This window comes from Lipomyces oligophaga, assembly GCF_038497815.1.
Source record: "Lipomyces oligophaga strain CBS 7107 unplaced genomic scaffold V1516scaffold_6, whole genome shotgun sequence".
NCBI classification, from domain to species: Eukaryota; Fungi; Ascomycota; class Lipomycetes; order Lipomycetales; family Lipomycetaceae; genus Lipomyces; species [Lipomyces] oligophaga.
Window position 1 is genome coordinate 645,469 of NW_027117790.1, and position 19,342 is coordinate 664,810.

Consider the following 19,342-nt stretch of genomic DNA (forward strand, 5'->3'; position numbering starts at 1 on the left):
GGGACCGGACGGGTGCTAATATCCTCGCAGAGGCGTCTTTATGGAATAAATAGTACTTGAGATAACCAGATATGCCCGCAAGCGCAAGCGCGGCGACGGGTCTGCAGTTCCGGGTCGAAGATCACCCCACGGTTTTATCCCTCGGGCCAGCGCGTCAGTATTAGACCCACTCTCCGCACTTGCTTGCTCCCCGCCCCCGCCATCCTGCTTGTCCTATTCGGTTATACAAAGACGTCCGCTTTAGAAAGGCGGCCCTCTCCCCTCCGCCCCGCAGTTACTGTCTCGGCTGTGGGGATAGTATAAGTGCGGGCTTATTACTACAATCTACTCCAATTTACTCAAATCTTCACTCAAATCATCATGATCATTAATTCTTCGTTTTTATAATTTTCAACGCAATCATTTCCGCTCCAGTATTTTTTTCAACATTGTTTTGTGCTCACGCCTGCGCATCGACGCTCATAGCTGCTGTTGTGGCAGATGTCCGGGCGGTTTCATTCGCTTCATTCGTGCCATTACTACCGCCTGTCGCAACCGTAGTTGTCCCATGTCGCGCTAATCGCGCCGCCTCAAGCTTAGCCTCCGACCGCTCTTCATATTCCTTTCGCTGAGCAAGAACACGCTCAAGCTGCCGTCTTGTAGTGTTTTGACCCATATTCGCACGCTGCTGAATCTCCGCTGCTGGATATGGAGGGTGACTCGCCCCAGCAAGTTCTGTCAGTAACTGAATCGCCTCCTCCAGTCCACTAGCCGCTTTCTCGATTGTCTCCACATTGCTATCCGCAATCGGTTTCCGTCGAACGACTTCTGCTAGTTGAAACTCACAAAACGCAACATTAAACTTAAGGGCCAGATTAGAAGGTGACTGTTCCAATGCCTTCTGGGAATATCGAATAGCTGTCTCAACGCTTTCCACACTAAGTTCCTCCATGCCTCGCTGCAGCCAGACTCGACCCAGGCACATCATGGTCTGAATGTTACGTCCTCCCTGGAATCGCTCCAGTGCAATTTCATACTGATTCTATTAGCATTCTGAATCCTCCTAGTCATAAATGACTAACTGATACTTACACATTCAATAGCACGACTGTAGTTTTTCAGTTCCGTTAAGCAATGCCCCAGATTGATATACGCCGCGACATCCTTCAAAGTTTCTCGGATCTTGCTAAAAATTCCAACTGCCTTGTTGTATTTCTTGTCCTCTGCAAGAGCAATTGCAATTCCTTCCGCAGCATATGCATTCTGACTATCCAGCTGCAAACTCTTATCAAAAAATTCAACAGCTTTCTCATACATCTTTTTGCGTCGCTGGACTTCTTGCTCATTTGTCGGCTTCATCTCCCGCGCAATAGCTAAATGAACGTTACCCATTGCAGTTAACGAGTACACATCGTGCTTATCGTAGTACTGTAAGGTGTGTTTATAATGTCTAAACTCTGGATCATCAGCGATTGCCTTCGAAACCGGTCGTCGCTGCTGCTGCTGATGTGTATACCATCCATGCAGCGCGCGAACCTCAAGATTATCAGACTCGTTCTCTACAAGATCCTGAATAATCTTGCCTGCTTCTTCTGTCAGTGCTTTACTCTTTTCGCCAGTGCCCGCACGTTCGGCTTCCTTTAAAGTGATATAGCACATTCGGATCCGGACATCCACATATCCTGGCGTCTTTTCTCGAATCTCGCTGTATAACTTCTTCGCCTCATCCAGATTACCCGATTCCTCCTCTAGTCGTCCAAGATTGTATGTTATTGTCAATGTCCGAGCATCTCGCTCTTCTTCTTCTCCTTTTTTCACGATGTCTGAGGCCAAAGCCTGCTTAAATTTCTCCTGAGCTTGTGCAAACTGTCCCTTGTGGTAGTACAAGACGCCCAAATTATTCAATAGTTGCTCTTGCACATTTTTCTCACCAAACAATCGACTTTGGAGGGCCAGCGCCTTCTCCAGCCAAGCTATTGCTTTGTCCAGATTCTCGCTTTCAAACAGTTGGCTCAACGTAACGTACACTGATATTTCGGTCGGCGTAACTCCAGGACGGCTTTCAACTAGTTTAATGTATCTTTCCAAAAGAACCATCGCCTTAGCCTTCTCTGAAGCTACTGCTTGTCCTGAGGTAGAAGAAGATGCAGAATGCTTTCCAGCTGTTGGACCAGAAACTCCCTGTACGTAATCTTGAGCATACAAATATCCGAGCATCAAAACTCCTTCTGCACATTTCGGATACTGCTGAATGATTCTCTCAAAAGTTAGTTTGGCTTCCGTCAATTCGTTCTTGATTATTTGTATCTGACCAAATCCCACTGCAGCAAGCATATTTTCAAACTCTGGACCTTGTGCTCGGCCATACCATTGTTGTGCTTTACTATAATCATTTTGAAAGTGACTCGCTCTAGCCATCCAGAAATAGGCTTCAGCAGTGATAGTAGGAAGTGTCGAAAAATCTAAAATCCGTTCGCAGAGCTTTATCACAGTATCCATTTGGTCACGACGTGAAAACAAATATCGAACAAGGACAAGGCCCGCGAGAGACATTCTTTGTGCCGTGTTTTTATAAGACCGTTGGGCATATTCCAAAGCCAGACCGTATGTCTTCACAAACTCGGGAGACGTGAGATCGTGAAAAGCCTTGTCCTGGTAATACAATCCTAACAAAAGCGTGGCACTAGTATTTTCAGGATCCTATTCCAATTAGCAAAAAACATGTTATCTAAATAAATTTCCTAAAACCCTACCAATTCTAAAGAGCGTGACCATGCCATTTGGGCATCATCTTTGAAACCTAGTTGCCAAAAGCACAACCCAATACCAATTCTGGGATCAGGTTTCAAATTTGGTCGGGAAACCAAAATCTGCTGGTACAATCTCAATGCCTCTTCGTAGTTTCCTCTCGAATATAACACCCTAGCTCTACCAAAGTATGCAATCAAATTCGAAGCTCCGGCGGATGACTTCAAAGTCTCGTCGAATACTCTTAAAGCACTATCAAGGGTACCTCGAAGCATAGTCAGCACACCTCGACCAAGCAAATTCACATTCCAAGAAGGATATGCCTCCATTGTCAGATTCAATTCCCTCGTAGCCAGTGTTGCATAGTCCTTCTTTAGCGTGGGCTTTAACTGCTTCAGCAAAGCCGAGTCTGCTGTCGCCGGAGCGTCCCTGTACTGCTTCAGATACAGCCAGGCTAAACAAGCCCGGAAAGGAGTTTGTTCGGTTTTAGAACCTCGCATAATTGCTGGAGCGTTCAATCCTCGCTGGATAACCTCAATGGCTTCTTCGATTTTGCCGAATCTGCTGTAGGCCGTTCCAATCGCGAGCCAGAATTGTCGGCCTGCCTCTTCGTTTTCCAGCAAATCGCACAACTCTGTAGGATCATCCGGCAAATCAGTGTCAAGATTCATTGTCACGACCTCTGAATCATCACGTAAAGGAATATCAATTACATTTGAATATTCACTAGTAGCTTCTCCGGTAGCAGCCATGTTGCTGTAGTACTCTCCTTCATCCGCGAAATCTTGTGTAGTTCCATCCATCTTATCCGCTAAATTTCGTTCAAACAAGTTATATCAATTTTCTTTCCAGTCTAAACCGAATTCCTCTTTCGTACAAAGATAACGGTTAACGCAAGGTGCAAGTTCGATAAAATGATTTCGAGACGAAATTCGTCCTGCCTACTCTCACTCCACAGACACTCGCCTCGCGCTAGCCTCCAAATTTAGAGAATTTTCCCGATGATCTAAAAATACAAAACAATCACACCCGAAGTTCGCGATGATCAATCCTACTCGTCCGAAATCAAAGGGCTAACAAAACAACACGCTAACACTAAATTTAGTGTCTTGTTCACTGGGCAGTGAACTAAAATTCAGATGAGGGTATGATCTGTGATACAAACCCCGTATCATTCTTACAATTCCTGCCGCGCTTCGGCAGTACACAGCAACCATCTGCTCTGCCGAAACCACCGGCTGGCTACTATTAAAAAGCGTAATTTCACTGATTACAGATTTATCTCATTCTAAACAAAATTAAACAAAACGACCTCTTTATTCCTTGATTTTAATATTCGAAGTGCACTGCCTTAGAAAGCCTTGCGAAGAGGGGATCGCAGAGTGACTCCCTTCCAAGAAGTAATAGTCTTCTCAGCACGCTCAGCAATGCCCTCAGGTGTGAAGCCAAACTTAGCGTAAACTTGGAGGTATGGTCCTGAAGCACCGAAAGTGTCAATACCAAATTGCTCATGGGAGTACTTACCCCAGCCAACAGTGGTCATGACCTCAACAGACAAAACTGGATGTCCGTCAGGGAAAACAGAGAGCTTATATTCAAGAGGTTGCTTGTCAAAAGTGCACCAGTCAGGGAGAGAAACGAGACGAGTCTTGTATCCCTTAGACTCGAGAATCTTGGTGGCATCAAGCGAAAGGCCAACTTCAGAACCGGTGGAGACAATTGTGATATCAGCTCCCTCAGTCTCCTTGAGAACGTAACCACCCTTGGAGGCCTTTTCAATTGAAGATCCCTCAAGCTGTGGGAGATTTTGACGGGAAAGAGCAAGAATGGAAGGAGTATGCTTGGAAGAAACAGCGCAGTAGTAGGCAGCAGAAGTCTCGTTACCATCGGCAGGACGCCAAACCATAATATTAGGGGTCGCACGGAAATGAGCCAGAGTCTCAATCGGCTGATGGGTAGGACCATCCTCTCCGAGACCAATGGAATCGTGGGTAGCAACCCAAATGACGGGGACCTCGGAAAGAGCAGACAAGCGGACAGCGCCAGCAGCGTAAGAAACGAAGTTGAGGAAAGTACCTCCGAAAGGAATGATACCGCCATAGGCAGCAAGACCGTTCATAATGGCACCCATGCCGTGTTCACGGACACCATAACGGATATAACGACCGCTGTAGTCACCGAAACCAGATGAAGGAGGCTGGAGATCGACGGCGGTCTTCCAGCGGGTGTAGTTAGAACCGGTCAAGTCGGCAGAACCTCCAACCAACTGAGGAACAACATCACAAATCTTGTTGAGAACAGTCTCCGAAAGCTTACGAGAAGCAATGGCAGGGTCGGAGGTGGTGTAAGTCGGCAGAGACTTTTCCCATCCCTCAGGAAGTTTTCCAGCAATACGGAGTTTAAGATCAGCACCAAGATCAGAGAACTCTGACTCGTACTTCTCAACAAGCTTGTTCCATTCGATCTCGGCAGCAGCACCCTTGGAAGCAGTAGCAGCGCAAAGGTCATAAACCTCCTGTGGAACAACAAAAGACTCATTAGGGTCGAAACCGAAAAGTTCTTTGACGTGAGCGGCATCATCCTTCTTTAGAGGGTTACCATGGACACCATGGGTGCCCTGGAGCTTGGAACCAAAACCAATGGTGGTAGTGACCTTGATAATGGTAGGCTTGTCCTTGCAAGCCTGAGCTTCCTCAATAGCGGCAGCAATGGCAGAGTAATCGTGGTCACCATCCTTGACGTGGATTGTCTGCCAACCGTAAGCCTCGTAACGCTTAAGAACATCCTCAGTAAGCGCTTGAGCAGTATCACCATCGATAGAAATATGGTTGTCATCATAGAAGACAATGAGGTTGCCAAGCTTCATATGACCGGCGATAGAGCAGGCCTCAGACGAAACACCTTCCATAACGCAACCATCACCCATGATAGAGTAAGTGTAGTTGTTAAATAGCTCATATCCAGGCTTGTTGAATCGGCCAGCATAATGAGCTTGAGCGATAGCAAGACCAACAGCATTGGAAACACCCTGACCAAGGGGACCAGTAGTGACTAACGTAATATTAGATCAATGAGCTGAAAATAATAGGAGCAATGCGACAGAACAACATACCTTCAATACCAGGAGTGTCAGCGGCTTCGGGGTGACCAGGGGTCTTGGATCCCAACTGGCGGAAATTCTTGAGATCATCTAGGGTAAGGCCGTATCCGTACAGGTGGAGAAGAGCATAGATGAGCATGCAGCCATGACCGTTACTACACATTCGACATTAGCATACTAAGAACTAGACAGAAGACGATGTCGTTGGAAAAAGATCACTAGAGTCATATAGATCTCTACAGCTCGAAATGAAGATCTTAAACCGCATAAACACCGCGAACAGAGCCGCATGCACTTTGCGATGCCTCCGATCCAAGTCTGGATCCGGCTCGGAAAAAGAAGCAGTAAAGTGGGAAAATACCTGAGAACGAATCTGTCACGGTTCAGGAAATCAGGGTTCTTGGGGTTGAAGGTCATGAACTTGTTAAAGAGAACGTGAGCAATAGGAGCGCAGCCCATGGGAGCTAGAGAAGTGTTAGCGGCATAACCGGGAATTGGGACCTGCAGGTTACGAGCAGGAGGACAAATATGAACTACTTACCACCAGGATGGCCAGAGTTGGCCTTAATAGTGGCATCAACCTATCAATTGATTAGATACGGCTATGAAAAAACTAATTGAACTATTGCGAACTTGAAAGCTGCCAGATCGGACAAGCAAAGCGCACAGCAGATCATGATGGAAAAGCAAGAGAGTGATTGAAAAAACATAGTTTCACTTACAGCAAGAAGACGGATCGTGTCGACCGCGAGGGTGTCGACCTTTTCAAATGAAGGAGACATGTTTCTATGAGTGAAAATCTAGAGATGAATCGCGAAGAGAACTGCAGAGAAAAAATACTTCGACTATGGTCTGCTTAAGAAGAAAACAAGATACGAGAGAGGTAACTTCAGGACAGTGAAAATAGCGGAAACAGCGGGGCAAGGGCGTCTGCGGCGCGGACGGACGTCGACCGCGCACTGGAGCTAAGTGTGCCATGTAGGTGCTTTTATGGATTTAGACGTGCAAATGCTGCATAGATATGCTAATAGGCGGGTTCTTTGAGTGCCCGGCCTTCTCAGGTCCGCCATTGTGGGTGGAACGAGCAAAGCAGGCTATAACGAGTCGAGCGGCTTTTGAGGGAGAGTAGGGGAGGTCCTGCAGTTAGATGTACTAATTGAGTAGACTGAGAGGACTGAGAAAACAGATTTGTGGAGAACTCCAACGGACAATTTACATAGTGCTGAAGAGTGGCTCGGGAGGAGGTCGCAATATGTGGGATTTGAAGGTCCCAAGTCTCTCGTTCCGCTAGTGCTCGTCCACAAGAAAGTGGAGAGATCTAGGACCAAGTCGAACGAGAATATGGGTAAACTGGACTATGGGAGTACTGTAAATTAGACACCTGATTTATGCAAAATCGGCAATTGCGCTGAGAGGGAGAGAAACAAGTCTCAAAAAGTTGTATCAGCAGCTGTAGCCTGACATTGAACTTCACAATTTCTCCAAATAATCACCGGATCGCTGCGTGCATAGGACCGTGGAACAAAAATAGTCTCATAGATAACAAGCCATAATGTGCGCTTGTCCTGCAAATACCACGATTCCGAAACCCCATATATACAAAAGCACAAGAACACATTAAAAACAAACCAAAAAAAGTCATAAAATCATAAAAAAATACGGATACTCAGAAACGCAGAAACAAAGAAAAACAAAAACACAAAAACACAAAAACACAAAAAATCATAAAAACATTAAAAACATTAAAAACATTAAAAACATTAAAAACATTAAAAACATTAAAAACATTAAAAACATTAAAAACATTAAAACATAAAATGCACAAAATGCACAAAAAACACAAAATACACAAAATACACAAAATGCAAAACACGCAACACCGCATACAAGTCAATCAAGCTCCGAGCCAGGAACATCAGGTAGTCAATTCACGTGATGGGAGAGAGGTAGGGAGGGAAAGAGGAGAACTTGATGTTCGCGATGAACTTCGAACTGATCAACAGATTTGCCGAGCCACTTTGCAGACAATGTACAGGCAAAAAACAGTCGTTGATCATCCGAAACGAAGAATGAAATAAACGGTTTATGGAATGCACTTGGAAATCTTGCAGAAGAACGAAATCGCGAGGATCTTCGTAGATTACAGCAGGCAGCAGCTGGATAGTGCTATTAACCACGTTATTATTGACTACGGCACAGCGAGTAATCAATATAATAGAGAAAAAAGGCTATTTCGATTAATTGCTCTGCTAGGTGGCCGAAGCAGCGGTACGTCGGAGTAGTTGTCGTGTTGGTGTCGAGGAGATGTCTACGACTCCACGTGATCTGTCCGCTGGTGGCCCCCCTGAGAGTGTGGGATTTTTTGATTCTTTTTGTTTTTGTCTTTTTTATTTATTTTTTTTGGCGCGAGAGGGGAGGAAGGCTGGATGCTTACCGTGAGGAAGAGCCACGGGCAGAAGGAGTCCAGCCTGTAGTCTAATATGTCAGGTGCCGACTGGCAACGCAATGTTTGAAGGCTACGAAGGGCCAGACAGCATTGTTGAAGTGCACGTAGAGAATAATTGTAGACGATCGGTCTTGCAAGTAAGCTACTACTTGAAGGTTGCTCTTACAGTGTCAGGCTGGCCGGATTGGGACCGCAGCGACTTTGAAGTGGCATGTTTGCGATTCCGTGAATATTGTTACGACTCTGAGGAGAGCTTGTAACTTACTGGTTTGGGCAGGAAACCCGAGCACAAAAAGGCAGATTCTGTAATGGCAGTAATTTATTTTCCAGATGAAAGGTAACTGGCATCAGTTGCTGTTTTTGTCTGCTGCATTCAGCCCGAAGCGGCGCGCGTGCAAGCCATATTGGCTGAGAACATGAATAGATTAACAGAGATGTCCGAAAGCAGCTACCCCATCTATTAGATTAATTAATCTATTGCAATTGCTCTTAAAATGGGTTTACATGCATTGCAATTTCGCTGCAAGTCGAGAGGTACGCAGAGTAATATATATTCGACTATCTTTCGTGCGCCCGCCCGACTGAGAGAATCTACCTACTAAGAAGGAAGGATGTGTGCACAATCGGGCTCTTGAGTCGACAAGGGTCGGTCCTGTACCACCCTCAGCTCACTACTTACTGCGAGAAGGTTTATGCCTGGATACAGGCAAAGCAAGGGAGGACGACCAGTGGAAGAAACTGCAGTAGTTGCAGCCTGGTCGGTCTTGGGATGTTCGGTTGGCTTTGCGAATACGTATTCGGTGATGGGTCATTTACGGAGAATCGAATATCATCGCGAAATGAGAGCGAGAACACCAGGGATTTTGGTGTCTCATTGGCAGAGCGAGGTAGTGGACGCTGTAGAAGGAGCAGCAAGGTAGGAGGAGTAGAACTAGGAGGAGTAATTGCTGGTGCTGTTGCCTGCCTGGTTATTTACTTGCTTTCAGATCACAACATCTCGATCCAACGTCGCAAATATCTGAACTAGCCTTTTTACACAATTTTTGTCTCCAACCGCTGTTCGTTATTGTGCCGTCTGTCGACGAGATGACGATGCGACTAACCTTTGCTTCCAGCTCCCGTAGTGGGCCGCAAAGCTGTTGTTGCTGTCTATATTTTTCGATCCCGTGATCTGGTGTTGGATCGCGTCCGCCCGCTGTGGACAGGCACACAGTTCTGTCGGGCCCTCTCGGCGCGCCTGTCAGCTTCTGCCAGCGGCCTGTCTGCCGGCCTGCCAGAACATCTTCGCGGCCTCGTAGACCGATTGGTTCTCTGACAGTTCCTGTTTTCGCTCTTGATTTTTTCTTTTTGCCAACGTATTGAGTCCTCTCGTCGGATCGTCCTCCTGTAAACTGCACTTGTCTTTGTCCTCGAGATGCATTCCCGAGTTCCCGAGATAATTAACGTCAGTCTGTGTCGTACGCTCCGCATGAATCAATTTAGTAGATTAATTGCTCGACAAAGAATGCTGTGTACTGTAGCCGCGATTAATGCAATAAGGACGAGTTTAGCTGCACTCTTACTTTTCTTCACATTCTTCTAGAACTAGCTATTACGTCCCGTACATCGCTTTGCTCTTCCGCTCCCCCAACACTGTCGTAGCAAATTTCACGATATCGAATCCCGCTTGGCCTAGTGTCGTGGACTCCCGTCTCATGTCGACCTTGACCTCTATGCCTGCTCCTGGCCTGCTAAGTCTGCAATCCGCCGATGGTCCCGGTCTTCCAGTTTTTCAAGCTATACTGTCTCCGCATGTCTATCTAATCTTCCCTCACACACAACTCTCCACAACCACAGCCCGCTACAATGGTCCGTACCCTACACTATCTACTCCATCCGTCCCTCCTGTCTAGCTAGGTCGCGACACTTTTGTCTGCTCTCTCTAGTCAAATTATTCTGTCCTACAAAGAAGTCCACCCAGCTCTTGCTCTTGCTCTTGCTCTTGCTCCTACTGTGGCTCTTCTTCCAGAACCTCAAGAATCACACCCCCAGTAGCCCACTGGACTCCGCTGATGTGCCGCGAGTCGACATCCATTCAAGCTAACTGCCCAACCTACTCAACGTCGACAGCTGGACTGCCCACTTCCCTATCCGCAATCGATCCCTTTTCGGCCACGGGTGTCCCGTATAGTGCTGTCATCACGTAACTTCCCGTCGACAAAGACAAGAACAGGTCGGCTCGCGAATGTCATGCGAAAGCCATGTGCTCACTCTAACAACGTTTAGCCTACTTAGACAAGCCATGACTGTTTAAAGATAGCGCAATCTACGATAAAAGACTAATTGGATCTCGAGAGTAAAACAAAAAATACTCTCCTCTTCTCAGTCGGCCGTATCTGTATTTGCCTAAGCTCACTACGCCTCTTTGGTATAATCGGGCAAAATAGGTCTGCTGGTCCAACGTGGCGAGACTAGCAGCACCGTCTGAGATGTTGTTCTCTTGCTATCTTCTTTTCTATCTTCTTCTTACTCTCTTCCGTTTCGGCGATCAAATCATTCAGCATACTCTTGCAGTTCCACCGTGGACTGACCGATGGGACACCGCGCGCACGCTGGAATACTGTTCGACCGCACCAACTTGAGCTAGCCCTGCTCACTGGTTAACTGGTCAGCTAGCCGAACTAGTTCGTCTAGAAGACAAATCCCTCGATCCTGTCCAGACTCCCACCTCTCGCTGGTTCTTCTTCCTGTCATGTCCTACTATTGATCCCTGCTACCTGGTTCTTCCTGTCAACCCTGGCAAGCTAGCTGCAATTGTTCGATCCGCTGCGCTGTCACTTGCCGAGCTTGCTGCTTCTTTATTTAACTTCTAAGCTGGACATTTTTTCTGTCTGACTAATAATGTCAACTACAGTGTCTGGCTAGACAATCGCTGTTGTAGATTGTGGAAATTCTCGATGTTAACTGTCCCCATTGCCCACTATAATACACTCTACTCTGTAAGGGATGAATGTTCACGTAGCTCGTCCGTCGATTCCGGTACAGTACCTTATCCAGTCCGCTCGACTTCTACTAGCACGATCTTCTTTTCCTCCACCGCTTCGTGCGAATTCAGCCATAGCACACATTCACCGCTCGCAATAGTGGGCACCCGATCCCAACCAGGCCCACGTCGAAATATCCCCTTCCCTCCCAACCAAAATCCATCGTCGACAGTCGGATCGTCTACTCATACCCACCCACCACGTTTCTCACACCAAGCTTGTTCGCTTGTCGTCCGACAAAAAAGAAAAAAGAAAGAGCGGTCGACTTAGTTCCTCCTCCCTGTTGGACGTTCCCGTCCTTTTCTCGGTTATACATAGAAATAGTGGAGACCAGCAAAGAAAATTGATACTGGGTGGGTGTGCCGGCTCAAAGACTTCACTCATCCTTGACAGGGTTGGGCAGCTTCACAGTTGGGCAGCAGCCTCGTTCCTGTTCGGCTCTAAAGCTACCAATACACACAGATTAGTAGATTTAGAGAAATTCCTAACATTACTGAAAGACAAAAAGTCAAAATCGTCATTTCGAGAACTAACTTCTCTACGTAGCTGCTGTTGATAGATGTATCTTCTAGTAAGTCCTGCTCCTGTTCTTTTCCAAACCCTTGGGTTCCCGACACATGCAAAGCAACTAATCAACTAAACAAACGGCACCGTGCAAGGTCTCACAGCATATACTGTTAAAAATAGCTAAAACAAAATAGTGTCATGCAATTAATAGTTACAGCCTATCATCATATCTGTTCGTCCTCTATGGATGTACACGTACGTACATTCCAGAACCCTGATCAGGAAAATTAAACTTACTGAATGTGTTTTCTTGTTCCCGCCCGCGACTGAGACGCTTCGTGCCTGTCATGTATGGTTAGAGTCCAACGAAAACAACAAAAATGTACAGAAGCAAGGGAATAATAGTTCACTGAAAACTAACCCTCTCTAATCCAAAAATACATACCTTCTCAACTCTTCCGGGACCTTACTGAGGGGACTCTTAGACAACATCTGCCTCAGATCGTAGAAGGTGTCCTGATCATCGTTCGTTAGAAACGTGATGGCCACGCCTGATTTGCCAGCTCGGCCAGTTCTTCCAATTCTATGCGTATAGGACTCAATCGATCGGGCCATGTTGTAATTCAGCACGAGCGAGACATCGGGCACATCTATGCCGCGTCCAGCGAGATCTGTCGCTACAAGCGCATCTGCCTCGCCTGACCTCAGCTGACGCAGCGAGGCCTCACGTTGCTCTTGACTTTTTCCTCCATGCAATGTAACCGCGTTCCATCCCAAATCGTCATGGAGCTCCCTGGCAACTTGCTCGCATGCACGCTTCACATTTACAAACACAATAACGGGAGGATGGAACGCACCGCCTCGGAGAATTTCTATCATTCTTCGTCGTCGTCGGTCGTCGCCACTGACAAACTCAACACGCTGCTCGACCGTGCCCACTGCTTGCCCTGCATTACCAATCACCACCGTCGCAGGACGACGTAAATACATCCGAGCTATACGTTCTATTGCTGGAGGCATCGTAGCAGTATACATCATTGTCTGCCGATACCTCTCCTTGCCTCCAAGTATGTACTTTCCCATTTCACGAGAGTTCTCCGCCTCCTCACTATCCGGCTTGAGATTTGAAACTGGCAATGCCTCAAGAATCTTGTTGACCTGCTCTTCAAATCCTAAGTCAATCATACGATCTGCTTCATCCATGATCACGTAACAGCACTGACTTAATACTAAAACTCGTCTTTCAATGCAGTCGACTAGTCGACCAGGAGTAGCAATCACAATTTCCGCTCCAGATTGCATGTTTAACGATTGCTCTGCAATCGTGTGTCCTCCAACAATCGACACACAACGAAATCCAAGCGGCTCGCAAAACTTTCGCGTCTCGACCTCAATTTGTTGTGCCAGTTCTCTTGTTGGTGCAAGGACAATAGCATAAGGTCCATCCGCCTTTGTTACTTCATTCAAGGCTGGAAGTTCTATTATGTAGGCTAGCAACGGTAGCACAAACGAGGCTGTTTTACCGCTACCTGTTTCGGCAACACCAATAACATCTCGACACGACAATGCGATTGGAATTGCCGCACGCTGAATTGCTGAAGGCTCGTCATATCCAACTTGGCGTACAACTTTCAATAATTCAGGCGGAAGACCAGATTCGTCCCAGGATCGCATGGGATTCGGGACAAATCCTCCCTTTGTAGAAATACTAAAATCTTCTTTGAAAATTCGCCAGTCGCGCTCGCGCATCTTGTTAAGTGGCTTTTCACTCCAGTGTAGTTCTTCGTAATCTTCTGTCTTCTTTCGGGCGGGGATGCTGCCAGACTTTCGGTTGTTGCCGTCGTTTCTTTCCAGTCTCGACGCGTCATAAATTGATCCAATAGCTGACGATGTGTCGTCCTGGTCATCCCAATCAAAAGTGAATTTTTTATTTGAAAGCATGCGCTTCTTTTTAGGGTTTTGTCCTGCCCGCGAATCGTGTTGGACTCCCATGTACCGTTCTCTTAGCAGCTTCAAATTTTTATCCTCATCTTGTATTCTTTTATTGCCTGCAGCTTGATCACGCGGTCTATCTTTGATCCCGGTTTCGGTGTCTGGTATACTGTTGGAGTTTTTTTGTCTTACTTGCTCTTCTTTCTCTTTCGCGATTCGTTCTCGCTCCTTCTTGGAAAGAAACCGGGGCTGTAATAATTTTCCAGTTAGTAAATCATCCGTTTCTGAGCTTGCTATTACGTACTTTGACGTCCTGATCGCTCTTCTTTTTTTCAATCTCGTCTAGAGATAACGGGCGTCCCCGGATAGTATTCCTGGTTGCCATTGTTATGTCACCTCTCTAGAATCTTTATTCATATACCAATTCCGATTGAAATCTGATTGACCTCATTGGGATCAATCATAATTTGGAAGGCGAGCAAAGTATCACGTGGAAGTTCATGGAAACTGGATCAATTCTAACATGAGATTTGTAGTATATAGACTATCACCTAGTTGATCGCAAATATTAAAAATAGTATTAAAAAATAATTCAAACGACGAGTAGTAGCATTATTGCGTTTTAAGCTAATTGCAAATAATAGCCTTACGTTGATGCGAAAAGATTAGAAAATGGGCATGCAAAGATCATACGGTAAACCAAGGTGGCTGGGACTAGTAACTCCCACTCACAAGAGAAAAATCAAAACCCAAAATGTTGTTCAAAATTTCTGAAATTATTTGATATCAGGTTTCGTGCTGTCGTGACAGAGACAGCCATCACGGTTTTTAACTCGACATATTTGCTCATATTTTGAATTTAAAGATAAATTTCTTCTAAGGCGCGAGCTCGCGAGTGGCCATTGTTCGGGCAAGATATAACTGAGCGAATCTGTCGGAGAGAATCTCGAGTCCATAGATCAAACGATCAGGGCTGCATAACACGGCGATGTCGTACAGACGAGGAAACTATCGCGGGGGCGGTAATAATAACAATAGAAGTCCTCGAACAAACACTCAAGACACATTTCAAACACTGCGAACGTTTCTGTTCAATCGATATAATGAGTCTGCCAAACTCCTCAACTTGTCGGACATGTTCACAGATCCAGGACTTGCCACAAACGGACCAATCGACAAAGAGACTACACGCGAAAAATTATTCAGCGCTTTGATGGCAATCGCCGAGAAGGAAATCAAAGTCATTGAAAGCGTCAATCTGGCTAATAATAATATCGCTGACGTGTCGTTGGTGACTGCGCTCGCACAGGTATATCCAGGGCTAGTGAACCTTTCGCTAGCGGGAAACAGAATTACGCAGCTTAAAGGATTTGATCCATGGAGGCATAAATTCAAAAGCCTCAAGGTTCTCGTATTACAAGGGAATCCAGTGACTGGAGAGCAAAATTATAGAGCCGAAATCGTGAGAAGATTTCCATCACTCACCGAGCTCGACGGAGAGTCCGTTCCTTCTATGAACTTCCCCCAGGTAGATCTTACGCCGCGACAACAAAGCAATGGTATGGGGATTGCCTCACAATCTTTACGGACGGCCTCAAAACTGCCAATAGCAACGAAGCCATGGTTCTTCTCATCAAAAGAAGTTAACGAAATTGCTATGGATTTCACCGGAAAGTACGTTTTGATTCGGCGCTCAGATTTTTTTCCAGAATTTTGCTAATATCAGAAACTAGATTTTTGCAGATGTACGATCAAGACCGAGCACAGTTAATGCCTCTATACGACGTTATGTCAATGTTCTCAGTCTGTCTAGACACTGGTGTCCCGCGCGAACTTACGCCTGGCGAACGGATAGCTACACCGCAGACATTAGAAGCTAGCGCGCAGATCAGAGATGAATATGGGGATGTAAATCGCAATCTATCGCGGATGAGCAATGTCGAACAACGAATGAACAGACTTGCGGTCGGACCTGAGCAGATCAGCGGACTTTTGCAGAAGCTACCAAAGACACGTCATGATTTAAATACGCCGCAGAAGTTTGCAATAGACGCCTGGCCTGTCAAAGGACTGCGCAAGATAACGGACGAAGGACTAATGTTGATCATACATGGAGAATTTGAGGAAGGAGACAAGTTAGATAGTGGCCCCACCGGGGGGATGAATTCCGGGGGTGGAATGCGAGGTAGAGGCAGAGGACGGGCACGAGGGCCACAAAAAAGGAGCTTCGATCGAACTATTATGATGCTAGTAGAACCCGAGAAAGGTCAGTTTCTTGTAGTGTCGGACAATCTGACGATTCGTCCTTGGTCTGGTATACGATCACTAGGATGGGGCCAGTAAAAGAGGATATTCAGACAATAGCAACACCGGAACAGTTTCAAGAGATCGAGGAGAAGGGAGGAGGAATAGAGAAAACACTATGGACGGCAAGCGAGAGATATTTCGCCGTGTCCGTCCGCACCCAGCTTGCCATCAAATGTACATACAAGGCAAGACAGCGGATATTAGAGCTACAAGTCATGGAACAACTCTGAGCGCGTATCTTGAATGCATCTAGAACATATCTGCAAGCCAATTCGCGCGCGCAAGAGATCAATATAATATGAAAAATTAGATGAAATAAGGTCGGTGATCGACGCTACGTAAAACACAATAAAAATAAAATAAATATAAGGACGAAAGAGGAGAAGAGGAGGCTTGACTGTATAATTCACATTGAGATCGAAATTAGGAATGACGATACGACCAAGCCGAGATGTAGAGAACTATGGCGCTACCAACTGTAAGGTATTCTAGAGTGTGTTCTGGCGACAATCCATATGTAAGGGAAAAGAGTGAGCGCAAAGGGGTGGTGCGCAAAATTGGTATAGATAGATCTTAGGGGTCGATCGGGACAGATGGAATAGCATTGCGTTTTCGAGTACGGAGAGCAGTACCCAACAGCAGTGGTTAATTTCCGCGCAACCAAGCGCAGTAAGTCTACTATAGAACACACAATAAGAATAACCAGATGATTGATCAAGTCAAGAGATTACGCAGAAGATTACGCAGAAGATTTTACAGCAGCCCAGCCTCAATATCCGCAAAACGGCGAATCAAGGACAATCCTAGAACAAACAAAAAGCCCAAAGAGCAGAACAATTCGAAGCGGTAGCCCTGCATATGAGCTGGGAAAACAAGACCACACATTTGGTTATATGAGGCAGAAAGAATAAGGCGGCTAAAGCTGGTCGGCCGCACACCCGCAATGGAGAAATAGACAAAGCCTCTAATAAGGTCCAACAAGTGGCGGACAGTGATTTGATTGTGATCCAAATTAGCGTAGGCGGAGCTCAAATCAGTAAACATTGGCCAGATAAATTCGTGCTTTGAAAACCATTTGAAGTAGGAAAGTCCAACAAGTCCAGCCGAAGTCTGGAGAGGGCTAGTGTGTATGGTCCGGTCTAGCAGAGTATAGGAGAGTCGCTAGCAGATGGTACACAGCAGAGCCAGGACGAAGGAGAATCCGGTCCCAAACAAGCAAAAGCTGCAAAAGATCCAAAAGCGAGGTAATTAGACCTGAGAAACCCAAATCCAAAATATGCCGATTCAGAGGCTTTGCCAAATGCTGGTCGGAGGTACAAAGAACTGACAGGCATGACAACAGGGAATTGTCATGGTTTGAGGCATCCCTTTGGGACAAACGAGCACTGAGAGCCTCTAACAATCAATCATCTGCACCAGCCGATGCTCTCCAAAGAGCCTGCACAGCAGCTAGCGAGACAGCTTCTGGTCATTAGCTCTTGTAATTTACCGATCTGACAACTACATGACAGACACAACGTGGGTGTATTTCTGGTCTGTTAGCATTTGTGAGAGGGACATTCTGAGCAAACATCGCTCAACAATATCATCTTAGCTAGCGGTAAGATGTTCTAGTGCTATGGCCGTAGCAATAGTCGCTAGCTACTGATGTAGTGGCAGACCTGACATGCTTATTGCCAGCACGAGAAATAACCAACCACCAACCAGAAAACAGCAGTCAGAAGAACCTAAAACTTGCGCACTTGATGACATAAGCTGCCAGACTATCCTAGCCAGGTCATAACGGTTATGACAGGATTCGTCAATATTCTTCGGCGACGACCACCGACGACCAACCTCCGAAGACGTAGGCGGAAGACGGGTATACACAACCAGCTGTGAGGTGAACCTTAATTAGACAGGCTACTCCCACGTGATGGCGCGGCGGTAATTTTCTGGATGGGATTAGCGTGCCGAGAGAGCCAGGGCCCTAGTAGACGGGCGGTCTGGAGGCGGCGGGCGGCCGCGACACTGAGGACGAGAGAGAGACCGACGCTAAGTCAGCGAGAGAGCGACACTCGACGTCAGCAAGAGGTACGATTTCCGACACGACACGGGCGCATTGTTCAGCCGCTCAGCGGGTACGCGGACGACACAGACTGAAGTTCGACATCAGTCGCTGCTGATAGCTTGCACCGCTCGAGCTCTCCGAGAGAGGAAGACAGAAGGAGCGCGGGCGCGGCGGTCACGACACGCTTGCTCTCCCAACGTCGCACGCTTCCTTCAGCTGTCTGACCGCCCGCCCATTCCTATTCTATCGCCAAAAAGAGAGACTGTCCCAAGACAGATACAGCGGATAGCCTAAACAGCTACAGATTTCTTACTGCAAACTTGTATGCCTGAGCGCTTTCAGAGACAAGTATCTCTCGAAGTGTCTCTCTCTCCCGCACCCGTTATCTTTCTCGTCATTGGGCTCGCGCGCGCTCTCTCCCCGTTGTCCGCGGCCGAAGTCGTCGTCGACGTAGTCGATTACTAGACCGTAGTGCACAAATGTACTTTGCCAGACCCCACCCACAACTCTCCAAAACTACCTGGGCCACCTCTTACTAACCCAAGTGGCCCAAGCCGAGCGCGCAATGAAAGCTGAGCCCAAGCCTGATGTACCAACCCAACACAAGCTCGAGCTACTTTGCTGCCTGCAGCGCACTAGTAGCAATAGCAGATGTAGTTGCAGTAACTAGCAAGTTGCTCAGAAATCTAAATCCAAAATACTCAAACTCCACCACCACCTTTTCCCACGGACTCAGTCTCCCACCACCCAAGATACATCGCTCTCATGTTCGCATGCTCTCCCGTATGTCGCGCTCCCGCTCTCCTCCTCCATACTCTTCCCTATATAGTGGCCCGCTTCCCCCCCCGTCGCCTGGCAATTGGTATAGCCATCCTCATCCTCCAGAGAGTCACCAACTCACTTCTCAAATCCAAGTTCAATCCTCACGTTCTCTTGGCCTCGTCCTCCTCGTGCCAGTGTCCTTTCGCTTTTGCTGTCCAGGTCGTCCTTTTGCACACCGGTCCTTCATTTGCTTGACGTTCGCCGGCTCTTGATTTCTAGCAGTCGTCTGCATTCTTTATCCGGCCTCAGTTCGATCCTTATGCTACGGTCTTGATTCTACGAGACTTTTACATTCAGATTACCGGCTTCGACTATTTGCCATTATTCTTCTCCAGTTCGCTCGTTCGTTCGCGTCTTTCGTTTCTCTTCACTACGACTAGTTCCTTTTCTCTGGATACTATTATATCTCCGACATGCAGATACTAAAC

The 19,342-nt window shown here is 46.8% G+C and overlaps 4 protein-coding genes across 4 annotated transcripts; 1 reads left to right on the top strand and 3 right to left on the bottom strand.

The window, feature by feature from the left end:
• Positions 1-345: 345 nt before the first annotated feature.
• V1516DRAFT_678623 (uncharacterized protein) lies at positions 346-3,811 on the bottom strand. The gene is made up of 3 exons (XM_066922784.1): positions 2,733-3,811; positions 1,072-2,679; positions 346-1,015 (listed from the first exon to the last, which is right to left on the bottom strand). Exons 1-3 carry the CDS (start codon positions 3,528-3,530, stop codon positions 440-442), a joined length of 2,982 nt encoding a protein of 993 aa, XP_066776239.1. The 5' UTR covers positions 3,531-3,811; the 3' UTR covers positions 346-439.
• A 170-nt stretch (positions 3,812-3,981) lies between these two features.
• V1516DRAFT_678626 (Transketolase, thiamine diphosphate binding domain-containing protein) lies at positions 3,982-6,684 on the bottom strand. Its single transcript, XM_066922785.1, has 5 exons — positions 6,550-6,684; positions 6,369-6,408; positions 6,189-6,291; positions 5,840-5,982; positions 3,982-5,778 (listed from the first exon to the last, which is right to left on the bottom strand). Exons 1-5 carry the CDS (start codon positions 6,607-6,609, stop codon positions 4,079-4,081), a joined length of 2,046 nt encoding a protein of 681 aa, XP_066776240.1. The 5' UTR covers positions 6,610-6,684; the 3' UTR covers positions 3,982-4,078.
• Positions 6,685-11,808: 5,124 nt separating this feature from the next.
• Positions 11,809-14,120, bottom strand: V1516DRAFT_703869 (P-loop containing nucleoside triphosphate hydrolase protein; the record flags this gene model as incomplete). The annotated part of the gene is made up of 2 exons (XM_066924142.1): positions 11,809-13,984; positions 14,040-14,120. The coding sequence occupies 2 exons, from the start codon at positions 14,118-14,120 to the stop codon at positions 12,230-12,232; spliced, it is 1,836 nt and encodes a 611-aa protein (XP_066776241.1). The 3' UTR covers positions 11,809-12,229.
• A 320-nt stretch (positions 14,121-14,440) lies between these two features.
• Positions 14,441-16,359, top strand: V1516DRAFT_692327 (uncharacterized protein). The gene is made up of 2 exons (XM_066923873.1): positions 14,441-15,409; positions 15,469-16,359. Exons 1-2 carry the CDS (start codon positions 14,724-14,726, stop codon positions 16,076-16,078), a joined length of 1,296 nt encoding a protein of 431 aa, XP_066776242.1. The 5' UTR covers positions 14,441-14,723; the 3' UTR covers positions 16,079-16,359.
• Positions 16,360-19,342: the final 2,983 nt, after the last annotated feature.